Here is a 24533-nt window from a genome sequence, read left to right on the forward strand (position 1 = left end):
AGGGGTTTCTGATGTGTAGATTCAGAAATTTTCACATGGTATCAGAGCGATTGCAGATCATAGGCGACTAAAGACACCAACCAAGAAATTTGGAGAATTTGCAGTAGAAAAGCAGTTGTCCTGAGTGACAGCGTTGTTTCAGAGCCAGAAACGCAGAAGGAGGAGTGGCACAGTGCAGAGAAGAGAAGGTGACGTAGTGCCTACGGCAGCACTTTGAGCCAGATGAGGTTGACACAGTAACTGGGAGAAGCCCACGCAGTAGCTGTGTCAGCTGTCCAGGCCAACGTAGAAGCAGAAGGGGGCAGATTAGGCTCACGCAGTGCCACGTCATCTTTCTGAGCCAGGAAGGATTGACGCAATGGCCAGGAGGAGCTGATCCAGTTCACGCAGTGATTGCGTAGAGCCAGAAGGGCTCATATTCTTTAGTTGTCAGGGCTAAGGGAGTAGAGCAGATTTCGATTTGAGGCACTGGTGGGATGTTGTTTCTGTTGGTGCAGAACATTGTCTAAGGAGACTAAACCATGGTAGAGGGAATCACTGCCTTGACAAATTTCTAGCCAAGAAATCTAGATCCGGGTTGCAGCAACAAAGGAGGATTGGAGAGGAGCGATTCGACAGTTGGCCGAAGGATTTCCGAGAGGGAAAGCAGGACTCAGAGGGAGTCTAGAGAGGAGCTTGTTCCTTAGGGGGTTCTTACGCCCAAGGAATCCAGATCCAAGTCCTGCTAGATTGACGGCAGGAGAGGGAGAAGAGAACAAGTCCAATTTTTTAGCAGAGATGGCAATGAATGGGTTGAGGGATAAGGATAGATTGGACAGAGCATCCAATTTTGTCATCTGGAAGGCCAGGATCCTGGCAATCCTAGATAAACATCGCATCAAGGACTATGCCTTGAAAGTGGTTTCTATTTTGGTTGATGTTGATGCGGCAAAAAAGTACGAGGAGGCCCAAGCGAAGGCAATTGCATGATTCTAGACCGGGTCAAAGATCATGTAGTACCGCACATTGCTGAGAAGGAAACAACAAGGGGGATGTGGGAGACCCTGACCACCTTGTACCAGGGCTCTTCCATGCAACGGAAAATGCTATTAGAAAATCAACTAAGACAATACCAGATGCAGAAGGGAGAGGAGACAGATCGCTTCCTTCTCAAGTTGCAAGGGATTCACGACAATTTGACTTCCATGGGGTCTACTCCAGATCCTGAGTTCATGGTTAGGACTACCCTGAATGAAGTCACCAAAGATTGGGAGACATTTGTCCAAAGTATTTTGGGCGGAGATGTGGGCATCTCTTCGACAAGAAGAGCTCAAGAGGATGACCAAGACAAGGAGTAGCGACAAATGAGTCTGAGTCAAGAAGGAGGAGGAGGAGGATGCAACTCTCGCATCGTCGGGACAACAAGTGCAGCAGAAGAGGAAGACCAAAGACATCACCAAGGTCAGATGCTTCAACTGAGGGAAGCTGGGACATTATGCCACTGAGTGTCCCCTAAAGAAGGGTAAGGGGGAGGCTTCTAATTCAAAGGCTGCTCCAACAAAAGCGGACAAGGATGGTGAGGATGACGATTGTGCCATGAGTGCTCATGCACCTCTGGAGAAGAGGTGGGGCGATATGGAGTTGTAGTCAAGAGGACTACATGGGGTCAGGATCCTTGAGGTTCCCAAACTCTTGGATCACATACGGCTACGGGAATCGTTAACGACAGTAGCAAAATGACGGGTGTCCGTTGGAGCGAGCTGTGATGGAGCGACGTGGCATTGCTATAGTGCCAAAGTTTGAGGCAACGCAGTGGATGTTGTAGCAGTGTGAGAGGCACAAAGCAGTTTGCAGCAGCGCAATAGCAGCAGAGGGTCAACACAAATTAGCAGCGGAGGTAGCTTCAGCATCACAAGGCATCCATACTAACCAGGATGTCAGTTTTTGGGTGAAGTTTTAGTTGCTTACTTCTGAGCAACTGAGTTGCAGTGCAGCAGTTAGCAGTGGCAGTGTTATGGGTAGCATGATGCAACATTTTGAGAGGGAGTTGCAGTACAGATGTAGCAGTGGCAGTGGCAGAGTCATGGGCAGCAATACAGGAAGAAGCAGTGCAGTGGATGAAGGGCATCAGGCAAAGCATCAGCAGCACAGAGGACCGATGTGGTGGATCAGTGTAGTACTTTTGTTGAGAAGTGTTACTAGAGCACATTCCCCGCTAAGAGGGAGTGTTGATTTTGGGTAGCATCAGATATGCTCTAGCTGCGAAATTTTGTGGAGGGGCTAGAACGCATGAGATCTCCAAAAGCCAAAAATCGTTTGGAGAAATTCCACCTAGATGAGGAGTTATTAAAATAATTAATATTTTTAACGGGTTCCTAAGTCTAAACTTAGGAAAATAAAAATATTAATGTGTATTATTAAGAATATGGGTGGGAAGGTTCTAAGTGACGAGGATCAAGCCAGTTCTAATCTTAGTCATTAATTAGGCACTTAATCTCAACTGTTGATTCATCAATAGGAAAAGTATAATAGGAGGCTTGAGGGTCAGTTGGAGATACACCAAGAGATCAAAGAGTTCGATTTTTCTGGGGCATGGTTTGCTAAGAAAGTCGAGCTAAGTGATCTGAGTTGCGGTGAGGGGCAGTTTGGTAAGGGAACTTCAGTCCGAGGCTGAAGAATACATAGCAGAGAGGCAGAGCAGCGCCGAGAGAGAAAGCGCAGTCCCAGAGAGGGTGATGCAGAGGCCGTAGAGGCTGATGCAGAAGCCATAGTGGATGATGCAGGCCCTTAGAGGCAGCATTGGGGAGATTTTGTGGGGCAAAGAGGGAGCAATTCAGCAAATTGACTTTCTGAGCAAAGGAGGCTCACTATGGAGGAGACGCAGCTACTAGAGGAGGTGACACAGTTCTAGCAAAGAGCTTGGAGCAACCATCGCTGCCCAACACTGGGAACAACTGGGTCATCTGTGGGGTTTGATCATCCAGTTGCTGAATTTGCCGGAATATCTGTCTTCGGATAGAGGCACTTTTGCCAAGATTTTTCTCTAGTGGGTGAGCCATATCTGGCACCCTAGTTGTATTCAAAAATCTACCTAATAATATAAACCCTCTATATGCTCCATTGGTTTTCCCGAATTGGGTTTTTCCGGGGACAATTGTCCAAAAATAATGGTGTCCCTTGTATGATTGTGTCAATGTATTGAGTTCATGATCTGTATGTATGTGTAGGCTGCAATAGTGTTTTACATCGATATTTATGTAATTAAATAACTTGTCAATGCAAAGAATAGGTAGGAAATGTTAAAGCAGTAATTGTAGTAGGGGTTTCTGATGTGTAGATTCAAAAAATTTCACAACAACCTCTAAGGAACCCAACAAAAATGACTCATTTCCCAAGCAAGCCCCTCCAAAGGAACCTCTCCCTAAAATTCCTCCTAAAAAGGATCCCCCAATAAAAGCCAATCTTAAAAAGGATCCCCTAAGGAAAGAGAACATCAAGAAGAAAGAAAAGGGCAAAGAGGTTGGACTCAACATTGACATAGGGACTACTACAGGGAAAATAACTATACTCGTTCCTTTGAAAGAGATTGCAAAACTTCCTAAACAACAACAACAAATTAAGAAATCCATAGGTTTTGCGGAGGAAGAACTACTCGAAGACTTGCAAAACTTTCATATTCTTGATCATAACTTTAGGTATGAGTGATTCATGCTCACTTTGGCTATCAACGACGTCGTAGTGCATAATTGTATGTTAGACTTGGGGGATTTTGCAAACATCATGCCTTTAAAAGTCATGAAGCAATTAGGTATGAACATCACTCGGCCATATAAGAAGGTAAGTAGTTTTAACTCTAAGCCTATGGAGGTAGAAGGTCTCATAAAGGGCCTTAAGGTTTATTTGGCTAGGAATCCTGATATATCACTTCTCATAGATGTTGTTGTCACAGACATCCCTGATGTGTGGGGTATGCTCTTATCTAGGAAATGGGGAGCCATTGTGGGGGGTCATCTCCAAATGGACTTGTCATACGCCACTATCCCGCAATCTGATGGAACCCCTTTCGTCCTTTATAGAGAGCCTACTTACCCTTCTCATATGATTAAGCCAGGATTGATCCCATACTACGAGACACATGAGATCGAAAAGCCTTCTCCCATTCTCCCTTCACAAGAAGTTTGTATTCTCAAACGACCAAACCAAAAAACAAGCAAAAAGTGGAAACCTATAAAAGAATATAAGGTCGGGGACTTGGTCTTGGTCGATAAAGACCTAATGCCTGTCAAGATCCACGGGAAAGTTGGGTAGGACTATTATTACATCGCTAAACTCAACGACGAACTATGGCCACAACCAGTCAAGTCATATCACCCCTTTCCTTGACACTTGACATTGTACCATATGCATGTTAGATTAGGATGCATTGCATGCTGATTTTTGCATTAGAACTAACATGATATGATATTTCTCATTGTAGATTAGTTGCATTTAGTTTAAAATTTCCCTATTTTATTTTCCTGTTGATTTTACGGCCTAACACTAAGCATGGGTGATCATAAGACACCATAGAAATATGTTGCCCCATGGGTTTAGTCTTTGATATGTGCAGGTAATGAGTCTATGGCAATCAAGAGATTGCTAGTGTTCTCATGACCTCCAGTTCGAGCAGCGTTGCCCACTTTCTCGAGAGATCATGTCCCAGTGAGAGCCAAATGTTACCCACCACTTTGTGGGTGATATCCCTAGGAGAATTTTTTTCTCCATGATTGTCCTCAACCGGTAGTGAACAATCCCTTGCAGCAACTAACTAGCTCATTTGTCATTTCTCTGCCACCTGAGCTAGCCATATGGTCCCTCACCCATCTATCATGATCGTATGTTTGAAAGTGGGCTCCTAAACCTAAAGGTATGCCTTGTCATTTTGTGATTTAGTATTTTAGTTTACTTGTCATGGAAACTCTTGGGCATGGATTCGGTAGAAAGAGTGGACTAGGTATGTGCTCTTGTCCCCTTGGTCTCTTTTGGATGTCAACCTTGGACCCTAGTTCTGTGGGGTCTCTTTTACTGACCTTTGGGCTTTAGGGATGGTACTACATGGGAAACCTTGATTTTGGTTGCGTGGTCCCGCTCCCCAATCCACATATATCATTCCCCTCCTACTCATTATAATCCCATTCATTACTCCTCCCACATGGGTCCAAATTCCTTCACTGGGTCCACAAAAGGTCATTCTCCCCCTCCCCTTTGCCCACACCTTGGGTCGGGCCTGAAACGATGTTCGGAGGTTGATGTAGCTAAAAAAAAAAATCATAATTGGCCACCTTCAACAAGAAATTGTATCACAAAATGCAAAAGATGGTTAGGAAAAACACGTTAGCACATGGGCAAAAGCCAATACATGAGCTCTACCCCCTTCCATGGCCATCAATCCGGTTCCTATAGGCCCTAGATGAGCCTCCTCTATCATTCAGGAACTCATCATTGTCCCAACCCCTGGTGGGCGATGAACTGCCCCACCTTAAAAGGTGTATCCATTGATATACTTTATGCATCATGGTCGCATTCCCTTGAGTCCCGAGCAGTTAACCAAAGAAAAATCATAAAAGGCAAAAGGCGTATGAAGAAGGGTGGAAAAATCAAGGTCGGGGTAACTCAGGTACCACGATTTTTCCCTCCGACACATCATTTACCCAAGTGTGGGCTTCCATTTTATTAGCTACCCCTGTACCATGGCATGTGAGCCAGGATTTCCCCTTCATCCCCTACTTCGTTCCATCACTTTATCACATGCCACCACCATTTGAAGGGTGTACCATGGACTTACCACCCCCTTTAGAAGCAAAAACCACCTAACAGTTGCTTAGTTAACCCCCCTTGGAGCTGGGAGACATTAGCACATGCCAAAGCCCACCAGATGGTTTCCATCTTGGGTTTGGTTTCCCTATACGGGGTCCTAACCCTCCAGAGGGATACATTGGCACATGTATGGTGTGTAAAGTCATTCAGAGATTGCTCGTGGTTCACCTATTGGACAAGGAAGATGCACCTGGTTCACCATGCCTAGTCAGCTCCACAGTTACACCATACCATTGGTAGATGGTTCAGGATCTATATGATGATGTGGCATCACTTATACCATCATCCTAGGCCTTGCAGATGGTCTACAAGCATCTTCGATCTGTTTGGAGATCCACGAGGACACTCGTGTGCCCCCACATCCATTTGGGAGCACCACAGGTTTATTACTTGGAGAACAAGGGGCCAACCCCTTTTCCACTATTTTTGGGAGTCTTATTTCACATTATGGCACCTATGGACTTCATTAGGCCTCCTCTAAGGCCCAACGACACATGTTATTGATCATTCGACCCTCTTGAGAGGCTTACTCCTTTATTATTGAGCTAGTTTGGTGGGCTTGTCACCAAAGGGTTGTTATTATGCACATTATTTTATTTTAGGGGCTACATTAGACCAAAATTAGCTAAATTGAATTCATTAGGCATTGTATAAATAGATGATGAGTTGATTCATTCTCTCATCATCACTTGGATTGGATCATATCTACTTGTGAAATTTTCGCTATCTTTTGAGGATGATATTTTTGGGATGAATGGATGAATTTCGATGTTTGGATAATCTTCTGTCTTGGAGCTTCTATGATTGGCATATCTTGGTGATTGGATATATTCTTCTTACATGTAAGTACCACGTTAATGTTATTCTTGTTATTTATCTTGCTGCATTCATGATACTCGGATTTTTGCTATTCTAGGATTAATTTGCTACTTTTCTTGGAACAAAATTGTGGAAATTAAATCTCTAAGTAGTGTTGTATCATGTATGGATCATGTTTGAATGAATGAATGTTCCTAGAGACAATCTTGTTGAATTTGTCTTGATAAGTCATTGAATATTGCTAAACGAGGTATAAATGACTTTGAAGCTACTTCCATTAAGCCCTACTGCCTAGCGAAGTTGCTTTCTAGGCCTCCTTGACAAGTGGAAATCAATCCAAAGCCTAAATCTTCCATGACTCCATCTCTCCCAAAGAGAAAGGCACTAGTCCTCCTCTGGTAATCAACTTTAAAAGCATATTTATCATTCTCCTCCTCCTCTTTCTAGGTGTAGCCCCATTAGGTCTCCTAGGGCATCAATTTACTTGCAAACCATCCACTCAAAAATTTTAATCTCTTGGCATCTACTGCATTGGTGAGTCTCCTAGGTGTCCTCCAAATTTGAAGCCATTCTGACAGTTGGATCCCGAAATATCCCAAGCCCTAGCTCTGAGACCGAATTTTGCCCTTGGTTTCCTTAGGCTAGTAACCTCATTGGGATCATTGCATTGCCTTTCATTAGAAATTCTTTCTTTGATCCCCTTCTCCTCCCTAATTAGGCCAAGTACATCATTGGTTGTTCAATCCTATCCACTTGACTTAACCGGGGGTCCACTTGGTCGCGCGTGGTCCCATTCCTTACCAAAGCTAGTTCTTCAAAGGCCACTTGGGAAGTCAAGTTTCACAAGGATTTTGAGGATTAGGGAGCTCCTTTGTAATCCATACCCCTTAAAACTAAACCTCAAGACCTCATTACCCTTCCCTAGGAAACCCTACACCTTGCTTATAAAGCAAGCAAACCCTAAATTTGAGTTTCTCTTATGAAAGGGTCATCGGAACCACTTCATATTTATTACATTGACTCATCATTATTAAGTGTTTCCTTATATATCGGGTCTCCTCCCATCGGTGAAGGTCCGTAAAGAGTAGGGAACTTTCGCTGAGGTGACAGTGGGCTATAGCACCATTATTACCCTTGGCCTAGCAGTTGCCCCTTTAGGATCCCCTGCTAGTTTGAGCAGTGACACACCATATCTAGGTAATGGATGTCACACAATGGAAAACCATACCAACTAATGACTAGAGTTGCAGAGATATCATCTAGCACTTCTGGGATCATGAGCATGGGAAATGATATACCATTGTATATAACCAACTGACGAGTAGTCTGCAGATGAATGCAACTGATAAGTGGAGAATAGCAGGTCCAAGCTAATGCGCAGAATCCTATCAAAGCAGCAACAAATCACACCCAACTGAGTGTCTCTAGGGGAGTTGCAGGAAGGGCAACACTGCCATTTGTCCCCCTCCTTTATTTTTCACTTAGAACTTTTTGTGCCTCTTTAATTTAGCCAAATTCCAAGTACCTTATAAGCAAAATCTATACGCCTTTAAGTCCTTTTTTGGGTTATCTTTCTTATGATATGCTGATTATTCTTGGTTTTAAAATTAACTACACATTAATATTGATGTACAATTCCATTTTCTAACAGTGATGACTCTAATGCATTGGTATTTTATGTTGTGTAATTTTATTTTTTTCTTGATTCATTTTAGTTTCTCCCATTTTGAGATTAAATATTTGAATAAGATTTATTGTTTACGCAGCTGTACTAGGTCGTCTTCCTGGCACTACAGTATATAGAAACATCAAGCAATACCCAGAGGCCTATACATACAAAGGGATTGTTGTTGTCCGCATTGATGCACCTATTTATTTTGCAAATATAAGCTATATCAAAGAGAGGTTTGGAATTTGTGTTCTCATTGAAAATATATTATTTTTTAAATTCTGAAATCGGTTTGAATGTGCATTTGGAATCACAGTAGATTTGTTCATTACAAAAATAGGAACTTTCATTTTCTCATTTTTGATGCAGCTTTGAATCATGGAAATAAGTGTTTTACAACTTAGTAGCATGTGAAAGTTTTACACAGGAATTCTTTTTGTCTTAGCCAGGTTACAAAAATATGAAGTTGGCTTTGATGGGACTACAAATTCTGGAATTGAAGTTAATAAAATGTCCTATGTTGTCATCGAGATGGCTCGTATGTACTTGAACTTTGAATCTTGTGGTTTTTTAGTTTCTGTAGTATATCCTTCAACCATAAGTCTTAACTTGGTGTAAGTATTGTCATATACTTTGATTGCAACATACATAGATATTATATTGGATGTGGCCAACAAGATGTTTGTTTCTCTGCAATTGACATGTGTCTGTATAAATTATATAGATCCATGGCAAATAATTTCCAAGATAATGATTTTTTGATTTTATTCTCAATTTATTTGTTGTAACTTGTTATTTAATACATCGTAAGTTCCATTGGTGGTGTTCCTTCCTAAGTCGACATCCAACTGGAATGTCCAACCACAGATGCCACCTTGGGTTAATGGATGGAGATTGTACCACTATCACTTCAACACAATTTCCCCTTCAATTTGGGCCAACTCTCAGAAGGCCAAGGGTATCCCCTAGTCCATTAATAATAGAGTTCAAGTAAATATTTATGGTAAATTAGTCTATGAGAGTTTATGGTTTACTTCAATATATGATCCTCAATTATATAAAAATGTAAAGATATATAAGGATTCTAACAATTAAGTGATTAAATGCCTTACGATAACACTTCTAAGACAATAGAATAAACCAAAATCATTCACTTAAAGTATTACAAGTTAGAAGCTTGTGGATCAATGCCAAATCTGATTTATGAAGTATACAAGAAAGAAAAACTCATGTTTGCAGTGGTTTGATTAACATCTCAAGAAAATAGCACTTAGAAACTAATTAAGATCACATCCACACAAATTGACCTTATGTGATATGCTTTTAAGTGCCATTCAATTAAATGTTTGGCTGAGGACAAGTCCAAAGTAAAACAATTGATGTCCTTGACCTTCAAATCTGTATTTATCAGTGTTGCAAATTTTGCAATTTTGCCATCTTAGACTTAGGAAGAGTGGGTTTGGAGGACCCCACTTGGCATTTTTGACTTGAGGATGCTCCAACATAGGAGTAAGGAAGGCAAATCGATTTCTTAGTGGGAAGTGGGGGCCACCCAAGAGGAACACTGTTAATTTTAGATAACAATGGTATGTTCTATGCTTAGCACAATTTACTTCAATGTTCCTTAGCAGCCCAATGACAATTTCCAATAATTTCTAGTAGCAATTACATTAACCATTAATCACATTGACAGTGAATGCAGATAGAACTTAGAAACATATGCAGAAGACAAGCCAAGACAAGAGGACACCAGATTTGGCGGATGTCAGGGAAAATCCCCAATGTGGGGAAAACCCTTTGATCAAATCTTCTTATTATTATTCAATAGTTCATCAGAGAGAATCAGCCCAATACAAAGTTAAATCAGCCCTAACAAATTATGTAGTCAACTGCAGTTAAACTTCAGCCCTAACCAGAAAGTCAGTGCTGGTCAAAACAACATCAAACCTTCTCCAATGCAGCTCAGTCTTCCTTGGTCAAACTCGGCCTGAATAGGAGGTCGAATGCACAGCCCAAAACAGCGTGGTCAAAGGAGAGAGAAAATCTGCTGTAATTTTCTGCGGTCAAACAGAAGTCAACCCTGAAGTCAACGTAGGTTAACATGCCCAGAAAATCTCGGTTTTAGTGCCAGTCAATGCGACCTCCCAAAATCAGAATTTTGACCCTTAAAACGTAGTCAAACAAGGTCAAGAACCCTTTGGTCAATGCTGGTCTGAAGTCTGAAATTTTTGGCCTGCAATCTGCCCCTGAAATTCATCCTTCATCCACACATGAGAGAGAGACAGAGGATACCCAAGCTGTACAAACCAATTTGATGAAGAGAGAGAGAGAGAAGAATGTGTGATTGAATGATGTCCAAATGAGGTGAGAGGTCACTCTTATTTGTACAATTTGTTGAGGGTGAAACGACACATCTATTGGGCTTCTTGAGCCTACATTAGGCTAAGGCCGACCTGAACAATTTGCACATGTGAGTGAATAAATTCAAAATTTCACTTCTGCTTGTCCGAATGAGATGATCTTTATATCAAACTTGGACCTCTCGAAAAGAGGAATCCAATGCAATAGTCATCTCTATCATATGAGTTTCCCCAAGGTGGAATTTGGCCCTAGTTGCCAATTTTAACAGTTCCTCTCAACTAGGGAGAATTCCACCTGCCAATCCATCTGTCATCATCATGCCATCCGGTCATCATGTACCATCTCTGTCATCTTTGTTCTGCTCTACTCTGTTGAACCATGAAATAATAATAAAGAAAAAGTGATCGAGAGTGATTCGCAAGACCTTACCGCTCTCCACTGACTAAAGTCAGTCCATGATCCCAGATCAAGTTGTTGAACACCATGCATCCTAGTCATAGGGAGTACTGTAGTACATGATGCATCCATCGGTAGTGCTATGGTCCCTAACCACTTTTCCCAACTCATTGGCCAGATGAGAGGTACTTCCCATGGGTCCCGGACTCATTGTTGATTTGGGGTAGCATCGAATGTGCTCTAGCAACGAAAATTGGTGGAGAGGCTAAGCACATGAGATCTCCAATACCCATAAATGGTTTGGGCAGATTCTAAATAGTTTGGGAGATATTAAAATAATTAATATTTTTAATGGAATCCCTTAGTCTAAACTTTATATGTGAATTAATATAAAACTGTGTTAGAAGGGTCCAAAAGTCATGGATCAAGCCAGAGTTAATCTTAGCCGTTGATTAGGGACTTAATCTCAGTCGTTGAATTGTCAACGAGAAAAGTATAAGAGGAGGCTTGAGGGTCACTTGGAGAATACACCGAGTTGATCAAGAATTCGATTTTCTGGGGCAGGGCTTGCTGAGGAAATCGAAGGAGTGATTAGAGTTGCAGCTGAGGGGCAGTGAATACAAAAGCAGAGAGGCAGAGAGGGTACTAGGAGCATCAGCACAGAAGCCGGGAGAGAGGGACGTAGAGCCAACTAGAGGCCACGTAGAGCCAGTCAGGGCCCACGCAGAGGCAGCCAGGAGCTGTGCAGTGCCAGAGAGAGCCAGCATGGGTGACGCAGAGGCTCTAGAGGCTGACGCAGTGCCTCCAAAGGCTGATACAGGGCAAGTTGGGGTGACGTTGGGCCAGAGAGGCTGACGCAGTCCCTAGAGGCAGACGCTGGAGATTTCGTGGGGCAGATTGGAGCTGAGAGCTATGGGATTGTTCATCCGGGGTTTTAGCCGAAATATCTGTCTCCGATTGAGAGGTACTACTACCGAGATCATTCTCTGTTGGGTGAGCCAGTTTGGCACGCAGATTATATTCTAAAACTGCTTTATAATAAAACCCTCAAATAGCTACACTAGTTTTCTGACATTGGGTTTTTCCAGGGACATTGGTCCAAAAACAACGGTGTCACTTGTGTGCTTGTTTTTTCTTCGGTTGATGATCTGTAATGTGTTGAGCATGTACTTGTATTTATTTCTAAGTTGCAGGAAACGCAGGGATAGAGGGCGTTTCAGCCCAGGAAACGAAACGAAACGCGTTTCGGCGTACCGTACGGCCTGGAAACGCGTTTCCGGCCGTACGGGCACGTTTCCCGAAATGGAAACGTGCCCGTACGGCCGGAAACGCGTTTCCAGGCCGTACGGGCCCCGTTTCCCCAAAAAAATGACTTGTTTTTTAATTTTTTTTTTTTTCTAATTAGTTTTTAATTTTTTTTAGGGTTTCTAAGCTGTTCTAGAAACCATTTCTAAAGTTATAAAAGAGCAGTGTCTCTCATTCTCTCATCACACTATTCAGCAAGGAGTTTCTCTTGGAGATTGGCAGTTGTTTCAGTAGCTGGTGTTTTGCGCAGTGAGCAAAGTAGATTTCAGCAGCGGGAGAAAGAAATTTCAGCAGCAAGAGAAGGAGATTTCAGTAGGAGATTTCTGTAGCAGCAGATTTGGCTCAGCTACAGCCATATTTCTCTTCTCTTTTCTGGCATTTCATTAATGCTTTATGATTGCACATATATATATTAATAATTTTTAAATGTTTTTAATATATATATATATATATATATATTATTATATATATTCGCGTTTCCCCGTTTCCAAAATTTGGGGAGGTCGCGTTTCGTTTCGCTTCCCCGTTTCGTTTCGCTTCCGCATTTCCCCGTTTCGTGCAACTTAGATTTATTTTCAGTATTTACATGGTAAATAACTTGTTAATTAAACAAAACAAGTAGGCAGAAATAAATCAGAAAGTACATGAAGGATTTCTAACAGTTAGACTTAGAAATTCTAACATGGTATCAAAGTGTGGTTGCAGATGACAAGAGAACTGAGGGCATCTGCCGAGCAGAGTAGCAGCAGCAGCAGAAACAACTGTCTCGAGTGACAGAAGTTGTTCCTAGCGGAGAAGCAGCAAGGAAGGGGTGACACAGTGCCTGTGTCATCAAGTTTTAGCCGGGAGGAGGATCAGTGCAGTGGTAGAAGGGAGCAGGCCTGACCTACGTAGTGCCTGATCATCTTTCTCAGTCAGGAAGGATTGACGCCCGTGGCCAGGAGGTGTGGATTTTGTCGATGCCGAGATTGCACAAAGCCTAGAAGCTCTAACCTTCAGTTTGTTGAGGCATAGGAGGCTATGGGTAAGTTGCAGAGTGAAGTTAGTGGGGTATTGTGGTCAGAACAGCACCTAACAGAGCAAGACCAAGGAGGAGGGAGTTGCTGTCGAGGATTTCTAGCCAAGAAATCCGGATCAGTGGTGCGGCAGCACTAACGATCGAAGTGGGGGAATCTCGACATTGGCAAAGGGGTTTTGAGAAGGGAAATCGAAGCTCAGAGGGAGTCACACCAAGAACTTCCAGGAGGGGAGTAGAGGAGCAGCAAAATGACAGTGAACAGGGTAAGGGACCGGGACAGACTAGACGAAGCCTCAAATTTCATAGTCCGGAAAGCCAAAATCTTGTCCAATTTAGACAGAAATCGTCTCAAGCACTTCGCCTTGAAGATAATAGCAATCCCATTTGAACCAGCTGAGAACGATAAGTACGAGGAGGCAATGGCGAGGGCCAAGAGCATCATCCTTGACGGGGTCAAGGACCATGTAGTACCACATATTGCTAAAAAGGACACAACAAATGCGATGTGGGAGGCCCTGACAAAATTGTATTAGCATACTTCTGTTGAGAGGAAGATGCTCCTAGAAAATCAGTTGTGATCATACCAGATGCAGAAGGGAGAACAAATCGACATCTTCCTCAGTGGATTGAAGGAGATCCGGGGTCAGCTGACTTCCATCGGGGCCACGCATGATCAAGAATTGATGGTGAGGACAATCCTGAATGCAGTCTCAGAAGACTGGGAGGTGTTTGTCCAGAGCATACTGGGCAAGTCGACCCTTCCAGATTGGGAGGAGCTGTGGGCAGCTCTTCGTCAAGAAGAGATCAAAAGGCTAACCAAGGCGGGAAGCAGCAGCAAGGGGGTCAGAATCAAGAAGGAGAACGAGGAGGATGTTGCCCTAGCATTTGAGGGGAAGCAGTAGAAACGAAAGAAGAAGAACCTCTCCAAGGTCAAATGTTACCACTGTGGGGAACTGTTAAACACACATGGACAGCAAACAATGTGAAAGATAAATCATGTGAGTTCATTTTTTTATTAACATAAGATACACATTTATAGTACAATAGGTGACTCTTGGGATTCAGATCCCAAGGTCTCTTGGACTGCTTAGTCTTTTCGGCTTCCACACTAACCCTTTAGGATTAGGTGTCCAACATTCCCCCCCTTAGTCCGAAGGGTTATGTATGAGTCCAAGAAAAGAGCTGTAATACAAAATGTGCAAAAAATGCATGGCAGCACTAGGCTGAATGTGCTCTATGAAATGTTGGTAAAAAAGGGCGATGGTTTAAGGATGACCACCAACACTGGAACGCTTAGTGCAGTTCCCGGAACTCTTCCAAAACTGGCAAGAAACTGTAGTTTTCTGCTAGAGGAAGTGATCCTATTGTTTAAAGAGGGAAACCTTCAACCATAAAAGGGAGGTCTCACCCCGCATAAAAGGTAAAACTTCAACCTGAAAAGGGAAGTCTCAACCTGTGATGGTTTAAGGATAACCAACAACTCTGGAATGCTTAATGCAATTCCTGGAACTCTTCCAAAACTGGCAAGAAGCTGGTGTCTTCTGCTAGAGGAAGTGTTCTCAATCTGTGATGGTTTAAGGATGACCAACAACTCTATAATTCCTGGAATTCTTCCAAAACTGGCAAGAAGCTGGAGTCTTCTGCTAGAGGAAGTGTCCCAGATTGCCAACTGAAGACATGTTCAGGCATCTTTGTCTCTGGCTACAACTCTGAAACTGGTGTGGCAGGTTGTGGCTCAGGCTCACTTGATGTGACTTTGAAGCTTGTAGATGACCATCATTTGCCCCCCTGTCAGATACAAGGTGAGAAGATGGAGAAAACTCAACTGCAAGACTGTTTAATACTCTGGAACAAGTTTTGACATGTGTTTGGAATATCTTCTTGGCTGTTGATGCCCATTGCCAAGAAGCGATCCATCCAAGATGAATCTTTGTTCTTGCAGGATGTTTATTTCTGAAGCATCTGTGTGAAGAATGGCTGGATTTATGACAGTGCTCACATGGATGAAGATCAAAACAGTGATCTTTCAGATGGCCAACTCGATCACAGTGTTGGCATTTCACGATCTGTTGTTTTTGTTGTTGTTGTTGTTGTTGCTGTAGAAGAGGGGCAGAGTCTGGAACAACTGAAGCTGAACTGTCATGAGGAGCAGCTGAACTGTCATGAATGAATCCAGCACTCTGAAACTGAATGGGCTTGGCATAGTCTGGAATATGAAAGGACAAGTCCTTGTCATATCCAAGACCAGTTCTGTGCTTGTTGTGGACAAGGTGTTCCCAAGGTCTGATGATGGGCTTGGGAAGTGCAGATTGAGTTTCTGCATCTGCATATACACTTGCTGCTTTATTGGGTACTGAATCTGAATGAACTTGAAAAATATTGACTTGCTGTTTATGGGAGTCTGCTTCATTGTTCTGAACAGAAACAGGTTCAGAATGATGACTCCACTGCTGTAATTCTTCCTGTTGTAGCTTTGTTTCCAGCTGCAAAAACTCAATATTTTCTTGTACATTTTTCAAACAGATTTGAATGTTTGCGACAATGGCTTTATCAATCATAATTGTATTGTCCGTTGTAGAATGTATTAGAGTGTTCAGCAATTCTAATACAACGCCCATTCTATCCATTTCACAATAATATCACTGGTTCTTCAAAAATCTAGATCAACATACGACAACCCAAACATTTTCAGAAGTCATAACACTTGTCTTGTAACTTGAATATCTATGTATTTCAGCCGCCAAACTTGAATTTCAAAACCCCTTCAAATAGGAAGACCAGTGTGAATTGCTTTGGGTCTGCTCAAAGCTTGAAGTCAAGAACATAAAGAATTTCATTCCATTTCAGTCACCATAGACTTGATATTACACCTTCAATCTATAACATATATTTCAAGTTTCTACAATCAATTCAAGGCAGTAGCAAATGATTATGAGATGACTTTGCATGCAAATTCAGAAGTTGAAGAAGCAGTTGAGGAAGGAACCCATATTCCAGAATATAAGCACAACTTTGGGAGTGTATCACCAGTTCTAAGCAACAATGAAGAAATCTCCAAGCGTGATATTACAATTGCAGATGAAAGCAAGAAGACAGTGGTAGTGAGTCTCTGGAATGATCTTGCAAAGAAAGAAGGACAAGTGTTGCTTGACAATGTTGACGATGGACCTTACTGCATTTTTATTCTGGCTGCAAGAAATGAATTCAGTAGCCTGTAAAATATAGCATACTCTGCTCCTTGTGCAAGAGTGCTCTCGGCTTCACTTCAGCCACACAAAAGCCTCTTAATTGAAATAGTGGATCTCATGATACATCTGGTCTCAAAAATGAAGCAAAGACGTTTTCTTCTAAATTTGAATGGAGACGTATTACATCCAGCAGCTTGAACAAATTATAATTAATTCGAATGTATCTGAGATATTAAGCTTAATAAATTCAAAGTTATAGATTTGATAATTCGAATGTATCTGAGATATTAAGCTTAATGAATTCAAAGTTATAGATTTGATGTGAGACTGTCAGCCGTCTTCGTTGCTACTGCGGATGTCTCTTGGACTTCAAGACCGAGGTTGTCCCTGTGCCTCTTCGTTGCCGCCGCAGATGTCTCTTGGAGTTCCCGACTTCTTATGCTTGAGATGATCCATTTTCGTTACACGTTGCAGTTGCGTATTTACTTTCATGCGCTATTGTGTACATCTGGAATCCGGGCTTCAAAATCTCGAAGCAAGAACCAAAAGGTGCCGTTCCTTCTATAAAGCTGACTAATCATACAACTCGTGTAACTCTGCAGCTTCTATCAAGTTTCAGCATGATAGCACAATAATACTTTAAAGATTGCCCTACTTTAAAGAAAAGTATAAGAGTGACTCCCATGGGTTTCAATGTACGGAGGAATCACATTGTACAAATGTCCGTCATGAAATCCTTGTTAAAAACCCCAAGGATAAAATAAACAACATGTTACAGTCATATATTTCATATATTTCAGAGATTTGATTGAGATCACTGCGATGCCAAGCTTCAAGTATGCATTTTGTCAAAGCGTTAAAAGCAAGAAACTCAGCTTGATCCCTTTACAGAAATCCTGAAAAACACACCATGTTATCTGCCGAAACCTAATTGCCAAACCGACATCGATAGACTGACTTTACAATAAACACTACAAGGCCCCGCGCGAAAATTTCCAATGCATGATCAGCTCAGCTTTCCCGTGTCACACGTTCTTCTTCAGGGCAACGACAATAATGGCCACCGCCGTAATAGACAGTTTATCGACAGCAAAATCTCAGGCTACGGACAACAATTTTTCAGATTGTGCTACAGCGGAGGCTTAATTGGCAAAGAAAGAACAGCTTAAGCTACGCCCCGAGTATGACAATATCAAACAGACTCAGATAAATCATATGACAAGGATTGCTCCGCCAGCAACTGATACCTCCGTTCTATTTCATAATAAACTCATGAAAAATCCCAAATTCCATTTCAGAGCCCAACATTAACAGAAATCACATAATAAAATTTCCAAAATCCTATTCCATTGGCAAATTTATTCTCCAAGTTATATAAATAACTGGATTATGGAGGCGCGGTCAGCAATCAACTTTTGTGAATGCTGTCAATACCACCGTTCTACCCCGAGGGAAATCGCAGGCCAGATTCGAAGCTATAACCATAACCTACGGCTTTCAAGAATCCGACCAGATGGAACAGCTCATGTTGCAGTCAACAGATCGTTAAGAGTTCCAGAAACAAAGAGAAAGAAGTTCTTACCCTTGGACTTAATACTGCGTTTCTTGAACTTTCAATTCTACGATGAAAAAGACAGTAGCTCAAACATTACCCGTGAATAAACTTCAATCAGCCGCTTTAGAGGAGAATTTGAGTTTTTCCACCAAATACCGCGCCTTGACCATCCCTGGCTTTCCTGGTGTACACGTTGTGGAGAGGCAGCAGAAAAACGGATGCGCAGATGCGTTGTCAGGTCAGAGGGGCAGCTCTGATATGTCAGCGTACTCAAGAAAAACGGATCGAGAGCAGAGAGCAGGTTTGTCAGATGCGCAGAGAAAACGGATAGAGAGCAGAGAGCATATGCAGAAGTTAATCAATGCATTAACGTTCAAGGGTAGAGGCACAGACAAACGTTCAGCATTTAATATGTCAGAGTGCGCAGTCAATAAAATTGACAGACAAGCATCTCAGAACCGTTTTGGACAGATGCGTTATATGGCAGAGGGCCAGGACTGACATGAAATGCACATAACAGGCCACAGAAAAACAAGTGGCTCTGATACCATGTTAAACACACATGGACAACAAACAATGTGAAAGATAAATCATGTGAGTTCATTTTTTTATTAACATAAGATACACATTTATAGTACAATAGGTGACTCTTGGGATTCAGATCCCAAGGTCTCTTGGACTGCTTAGTCTTTTCGGCTTCCACACTAACCCTTTAGGATTAGGTGTCCAACAGGAACTGGGTCACTATGCGAGTCATTTTCCAAGGAGGAAGAGCAAGGGAGAGGCTTCTGAGACCAAGGTTGCGCCAGCAAGGGCGGAGAAGGAAGTGGAGACAGATGATGATTGTGCCATGAATGCTCATACGCCACTTGAGAGGAAGTGGGGATACATCGAGCTATAGTCAGACGGACTACAGGCGATGAGGGGCAGGATCCTCGAGGTACCCAACCTCTTGGATTATACGTTGCTACGAGGGCCCTGAAGAGGAGTAGCAGTACTGGTGGATGTCGATAGAGACGGATGCGGATGGAGTGACAAAGGGAGCTACAGTGCAAGATTCCCAGGACAGCATAAGGCAGCAATGCGAGATGCATGGAGTTGTTGGAATAGCACAGAGGTTAGAGAAAGGGCACTTGTCAGCGACAGAGGGGGTTTCAGCATCCTGGGTGTCTCTAGCCTGACAGAGATGTCAGAGTTGGGAGATCAGTTACTTACTTCTCTGTAAGTGAGTTGCAGTGCAATAGTTAGCAGTGGCAGTGCTATGGGTAGCACGATGCAACATGAAGAGAGGGGTTGCCGTAAGAATGCAGCATTGGCAGTGGCAGGGCCATGGGCAGCAGTACATGATGCAGAAGTGCAGAGGATGTTGGGCAGCAGGCCTAGCATCAGCACAAGGACCGATGCCCGATGATCAGGGTGATGCTCAGTGAGGAGCATTACTAGAGCATAGTCCTCGCTAAGAGGGAGTGTTGATTTGGGGTAGCGTCAGATGTGCTCTAGCCACGAAAATTGGTGGAGAGGCTAAAGCACATGAAATCGCCAATACCCAAAAATGGTTTGGGTAGATTCTAAACAATTTGGGAGATATTAAAATAATTAATATTTAATGGAGTCCCTAAGTCTAAACTTAGGGAAAATAAAATATTAATGTGAATTAATATGAAACTGTGTTAGAAGGGTCCAAAAGTCATAGATCAAGCCAAAGTTAATCTTAGCTATTGATTAGGGACTTAATCTCGGCCGTTGAATTGTCAACGAGAAAAGTACAAGAGGAGGCTTGAGGGTCACTTGGACAATACACCGAGTTGATCAAGAATTCGATTTTTTGGGGCAGGGCTTGCTGAGGAAATTGAAGGGGTGATCAGAGTTGCAGCTGAGAGGCAGTGAATATAGAAGCAGAGTGGGTACCAGGAGCATCAGCGGAGAAGCCAAGAGAGAGGAACGCAGAGCCAGCTAGAGGCCACGCAGAGCCAGTCAGGGCCCACGCAAAGGCAGCCAGGAGCTACGCAGTGCCAGAGAGAGCTAGCGTGGGTGACGCAAAGGCTCTAGAGGCTGATGCAGGGTGAGTTGGGGTGACGCTGGGCCAGAGAGGCTGATGCAGTCCCTAGAGGCAGACGCTGGAGATTTCGTGGGGCAGATTGGAGCTGAAAACTGTGGGATTCTTCATCTGGGGTTTTAGCCGAAATATCTATCTCCGACTGAGAGGTACTACCGCTGAGATCATTCTCTGTTGGGTGAGCCAGTTTGGCACCCAGATTGTATTCTGAAACTGCTTAATAATAAAACCCTCAGATAGCTGCATCGGTTTTCTCGCATTGGGTTTTTCCAGGGACATTGGTCAAAAACAACGGTGTCACTTGTGTTCTTGTTTTTCCTTCAGTTGATGATCTGTAATGTGTTGAACATGTACTTGTATTTATTTTCAATATTTACATGGTAAATAACTTGTTAATTAAACAAAACAAGTAGGCAAAAATAAATCAGAAAGTACATGAAGGATTTCTAACAGTTAGACTTAGAAATGCCAACACTCATATGCCATAGGAGAAGGTGAACCACTCATCCTATGCATATGTCAATCATAGGGTAAGTGAACCTCTCACCCTACATACCTGTGTCAGCAATTGTAGGGGAAGGTGAACCACTCACCCTACACACATGTCAACCAGCATGGGGTATCACAGGGGAAGGTGAACCACTCACCTTGTACATAGTGCATCATTAAGGGAAGGTGAACCACTCACCCTATGGTCCCTCATAGCTCCAAGAAGTACCCCAAGCCCTCAGGAGCTCCCAGAGCTCAATGTCCAACTCATGCGGGACCCTCATAGGAGTGTTTTTCCACAACTCCAAGTCTCTCTTGGAAGGTTAAGAAAACCAAGCGCATTCTTTTCGTCGAATCCCCCCACTAATCCATGCCCAAAAGTTTCCATGATAAGTAAGCCAAAATACCCAACTACATAATGAAAGGCTATACCTTCGAGGGTGGAAGACCTACCTTCAAACATACAATCATAATAGATGGGCGAGGGAGCATAATGGTTGGCTTAAGTGGCGGAGATGGTGGCACATCAAGCTATGTGGTGGCTACAAGGGGCTGCCGACTGAGGACCATCTAGGAGAAAAAAATTCTCCTATGGATATCACCCACAGATGGTGGGTAACAACCCCCTCTTAATGTCACTTGGAGCATGCTTGAGTTTCTTGGACTTCATCTCAAAAAGTGCAAGCTTGTGTAATCATAGGGAAGTTGTGTTGGACACTTGGAATCACGTCCTTTATAGTGGGATTTTTTAGAAGGTCACTCTGCTATGTCAACTCCATTGACCCTTTACATTTTAAAAGTTCTTGGCATTGTATTCGAATGTCACCTCGTATATTTTCTGGAAGCTTTGTTTTGAATTTGTTTTCAATGGTGGTGTGTTATGTATCTTGTCTTTCTTTTTGAAAAAGTAAATGTGCCATTGAAAACTAAAAGCTCTATCCTTTGGAGAGATGCAAGAGGTTGCCCATTTGAGGCATAGACTGACTTGAAGTTTTGTTGTTTAGGTAGACCTACACCCATTTGCATATTTTAAATTGGATTATATTTTTTGTTAATGTAAGCAGTGTTGACCACTACGTGTCAACTACCCATAGCAGTACACCCCCTTTTTTCGCAAAAGGGGTAGCGCTTGATCAACGTGTCCGTGTTGTTCGACTATCATCATCAGCGTGATCATGCTATATTGTAAACTCTTTCTACATGTGTAAATTGTAAATAATCTCAGCAGATCTGTGTTGTGTATGTAATTGCCTAGGTAAAGCTAATTTTTTGATGATGATCTACATTCCGGAAGGTTTTTTGTCTCACCGATCCATGATCGGCAGAGTTTTCCTTCAGCCTTACCCCAAAGCCGAAATGGATTTTGTCACCAGAATGTTAGGGGAGTCCTAGTGTGCTAGATTGAGTCTATGTAAAAGTGATTTGGGAATAGTCCTAACTATTTGGTTAGGTTATTTTATTACAAATTGCTTCATCTGCTAGATTATATGTGTCGCAAAAATGGGTAGTCTGTGGGGGTCTTGGTCAAATGGGTTTTCCCCCTTGAGATGTAAAAAATGAAAAAAAAAAAATCATGATGTAAAATGTCTTGAGGGTTAGAAAAATAATTTCTCCCCTCATAGGTCCTAGGTCCTAGGTAAATTTAAATTTCCCAGAGGTAAAATTCGTGGATCCTTTAAAAAATTAAATCTTAACCGGTCCAGGGACTAAGGTTAATTAATTATTTTGCTAAATTTTATATCTTAGGTCCCTGCAGTTAAATCAAAGTCAAAGTTTTGAGGAAATAAATGCAAAATTTTAATTTTTGAATATATCAAAATGCATTTAATTGAAAATTTTGAAATTTCCTCAATATTTAAAATTTCGACGAATGAGATTAAAAGAAATTTTGATCCTCATCAACAGTCGAGATCGCTTTGACAAGGATCACTCGAACTAGCCGTTGAGAAATTTATCTTTAAATAGGGGGTCAGTTGTCAGTTGAGAGGATTCGATCTTTTGATCGTGTACTAAGCGAAAAGCTCTCTCTTGTAATCTTTTTTATGAGCAATAAAGAAAGGCTTTAGGGTTAACTTGGCTGGTGTTACTCTTCGTGGAAACTGGAAATGCTGTAAGATGTATTATTTTCATGCATATATTTCTTTTTGACCATTGATATAGCTTTCTGAAGGGTGATTTAAGTACAGGTATCTTGCTCAAGTCGCTGGGGTTTGAATGGTAATTTAAGTTTTGAATATAATAGCAGGTATCTCTATAAGATCCGAATTTTATTATTGTTCTCTCACTCTGTGTTGACGGCTGAATCGAGTTTTGCAGGAAAGTCCTTGATTATTAAATCATCGGGTGTTCGAGGAAGTTCTCGGCTGAACCAGCCAACTCCCGATCCGTGTTTTCTGAAGAGCCCAGTTTGAATTTGATCCCAGGTTTATCATAAGATGTTATTTTTATGGGTGATGCATGAAGGGTTTCAAGCTTAGTACCTCCAAAATTCAAAAAAAAAAAAATTATATGTGCTAAATTGTCAGATCTCATTGTTGGGAGCCACAGATCATCAGATCTGGGAGCGGAGTCGGACTTACACTCCCTAGGTCTGATAGATATGCCATTTATGTACATAGATCTGTAATTTTTTTTGTTTTTCTGACTTAGGGTTTCTAGGGTTTCATTTATTTTTTGCATATTCGGGTTCTAGCTGTTTGTTTTCAGGAGCATGTTGCAGATCTGAAGGTGAAGTTTTATTTTGAAGCCAGATCTAGGCCCTGGAGGGTAAGATCTAGCCTCAGAACCAGCTCTTGCAGGGGTATCATTTCCGCAGTCCAGGGTTTTAAATTTTTGTTTATCTGGAGGCGATCGTACATGGGTTTCAAGCAATAAATCTGAAGCAGAACATATAAATTTTGTTCAAAAGTCTTTGAGGGTTTCACTGCTAAATTTTAAGCAAAAGTATAATCCGGAAATTTCTGGGTTTTTATTTGCGATTTTGTTGAAGAAATTTCGAAATTTTGATGAAAGTTTTGTTGCCAACGTTCTTCTCTTTGTTGTTCGATCTATTCTCTGCCGACGGCTATCAAGATCGCATCTCCATCCATCAGTACTTCTTCCAAATCTTGCATGCTTTCCTCACATTGCCATCTGGCCTGCGTAGCTCCATTTCTTCCCTTGCTGTCCACGCAGCCTGTTGACCCCTCATCATTGCCATACCCGCAACTAAACCCTCCATTTGCGTGATTTCATTGCTGCCCTTTCACGCTGCCAATCCTTTCCAATATGTTATCTCGCAGCCTTCGCGCTGTCCATAAGCCTGCGTACAACTCATCCTCACCAGCGTGCTGCCTACCCTCATCTCCCTCAGATCCCTGCTCCTCGCTGTTGCTTACCCTCCGCCGTCGTTGTCTAGCTCCACGCAGTCATTGCTGCTCCTCATCAACCTGCGGATCCTGCATCCATCTTCCTCTAGCTCTCCATCTGCTGGCCATTCCCTGTTGTCTGCTTTCTCCCTCCGCAAAACTGATCCAAGCCGCACACCCTACACAGCCCCTTCTCCCCTCGTTCCAGTTCTGTTGCGTTCAACTCCTCTTCCCTATGACCCCTCCATCCATTGCTGCCACGATTCACCTTCCCCTCGCTGCTCCCTTCGCTCCTCAATCCTTTCCATCAAGCAAGCTTTAGCTCCTCACGCACACCTGCATTCACAACTAATAAACATTCGATTCCTTCTTTCTTTCCTTTTTTATGAATACGTTAGGTTAAATTTATAAATAAATTCTTTTACCTTGGGTTTGTATATAAATTAACGCTTTAAGATTAGAATGTATTTTAATTTTTGATTCGATTTTCATTTC

At 42.3% G+C, this 24533-nt stretch overlaps 1 protein-coding gene across 1 annotated transcript in view; it reads left to right on the plus strand.

Annotated features, from left to right (window-relative positions):
- The window catches only part of LOC149218004 (sulfate transporter 4.1, chloroplastic-like), a 239296-nt gene that overhangs the window by 208245 nt on the left and 6518 nt on the right, over window positions 1-24533 (plus strand). Inside the window, exons 13-14 of the mRNA XM_089383732.1 lie at window positions 8421-8559; window positions 8773-8861. Coding sequence (XP_089239858.1) covers window positions 8421-8559; window positions 8773-8861 — 228 coding nt within the window. The remainder of the gene's footprint in view (window positions 1-8420; window positions 8560-8772; window positions 8862-24533) is intronic.

Source organism: Pinus tabuliformis, chromosome Q, assembly GCF_031772625.1.
Source record: "Pinus tabuliformis cultivar Carrire ecotype Pingquan chromosome Q, CPIR1, whole genome shotgun sequence".
Classification (NCBI taxonomy): domain Eukaryota; kingdom Viridiplantae; phylum Streptophyta; class Pinopsida; order Pinales; family Pinaceae; genus Pinus; species Pinus tabuliformis.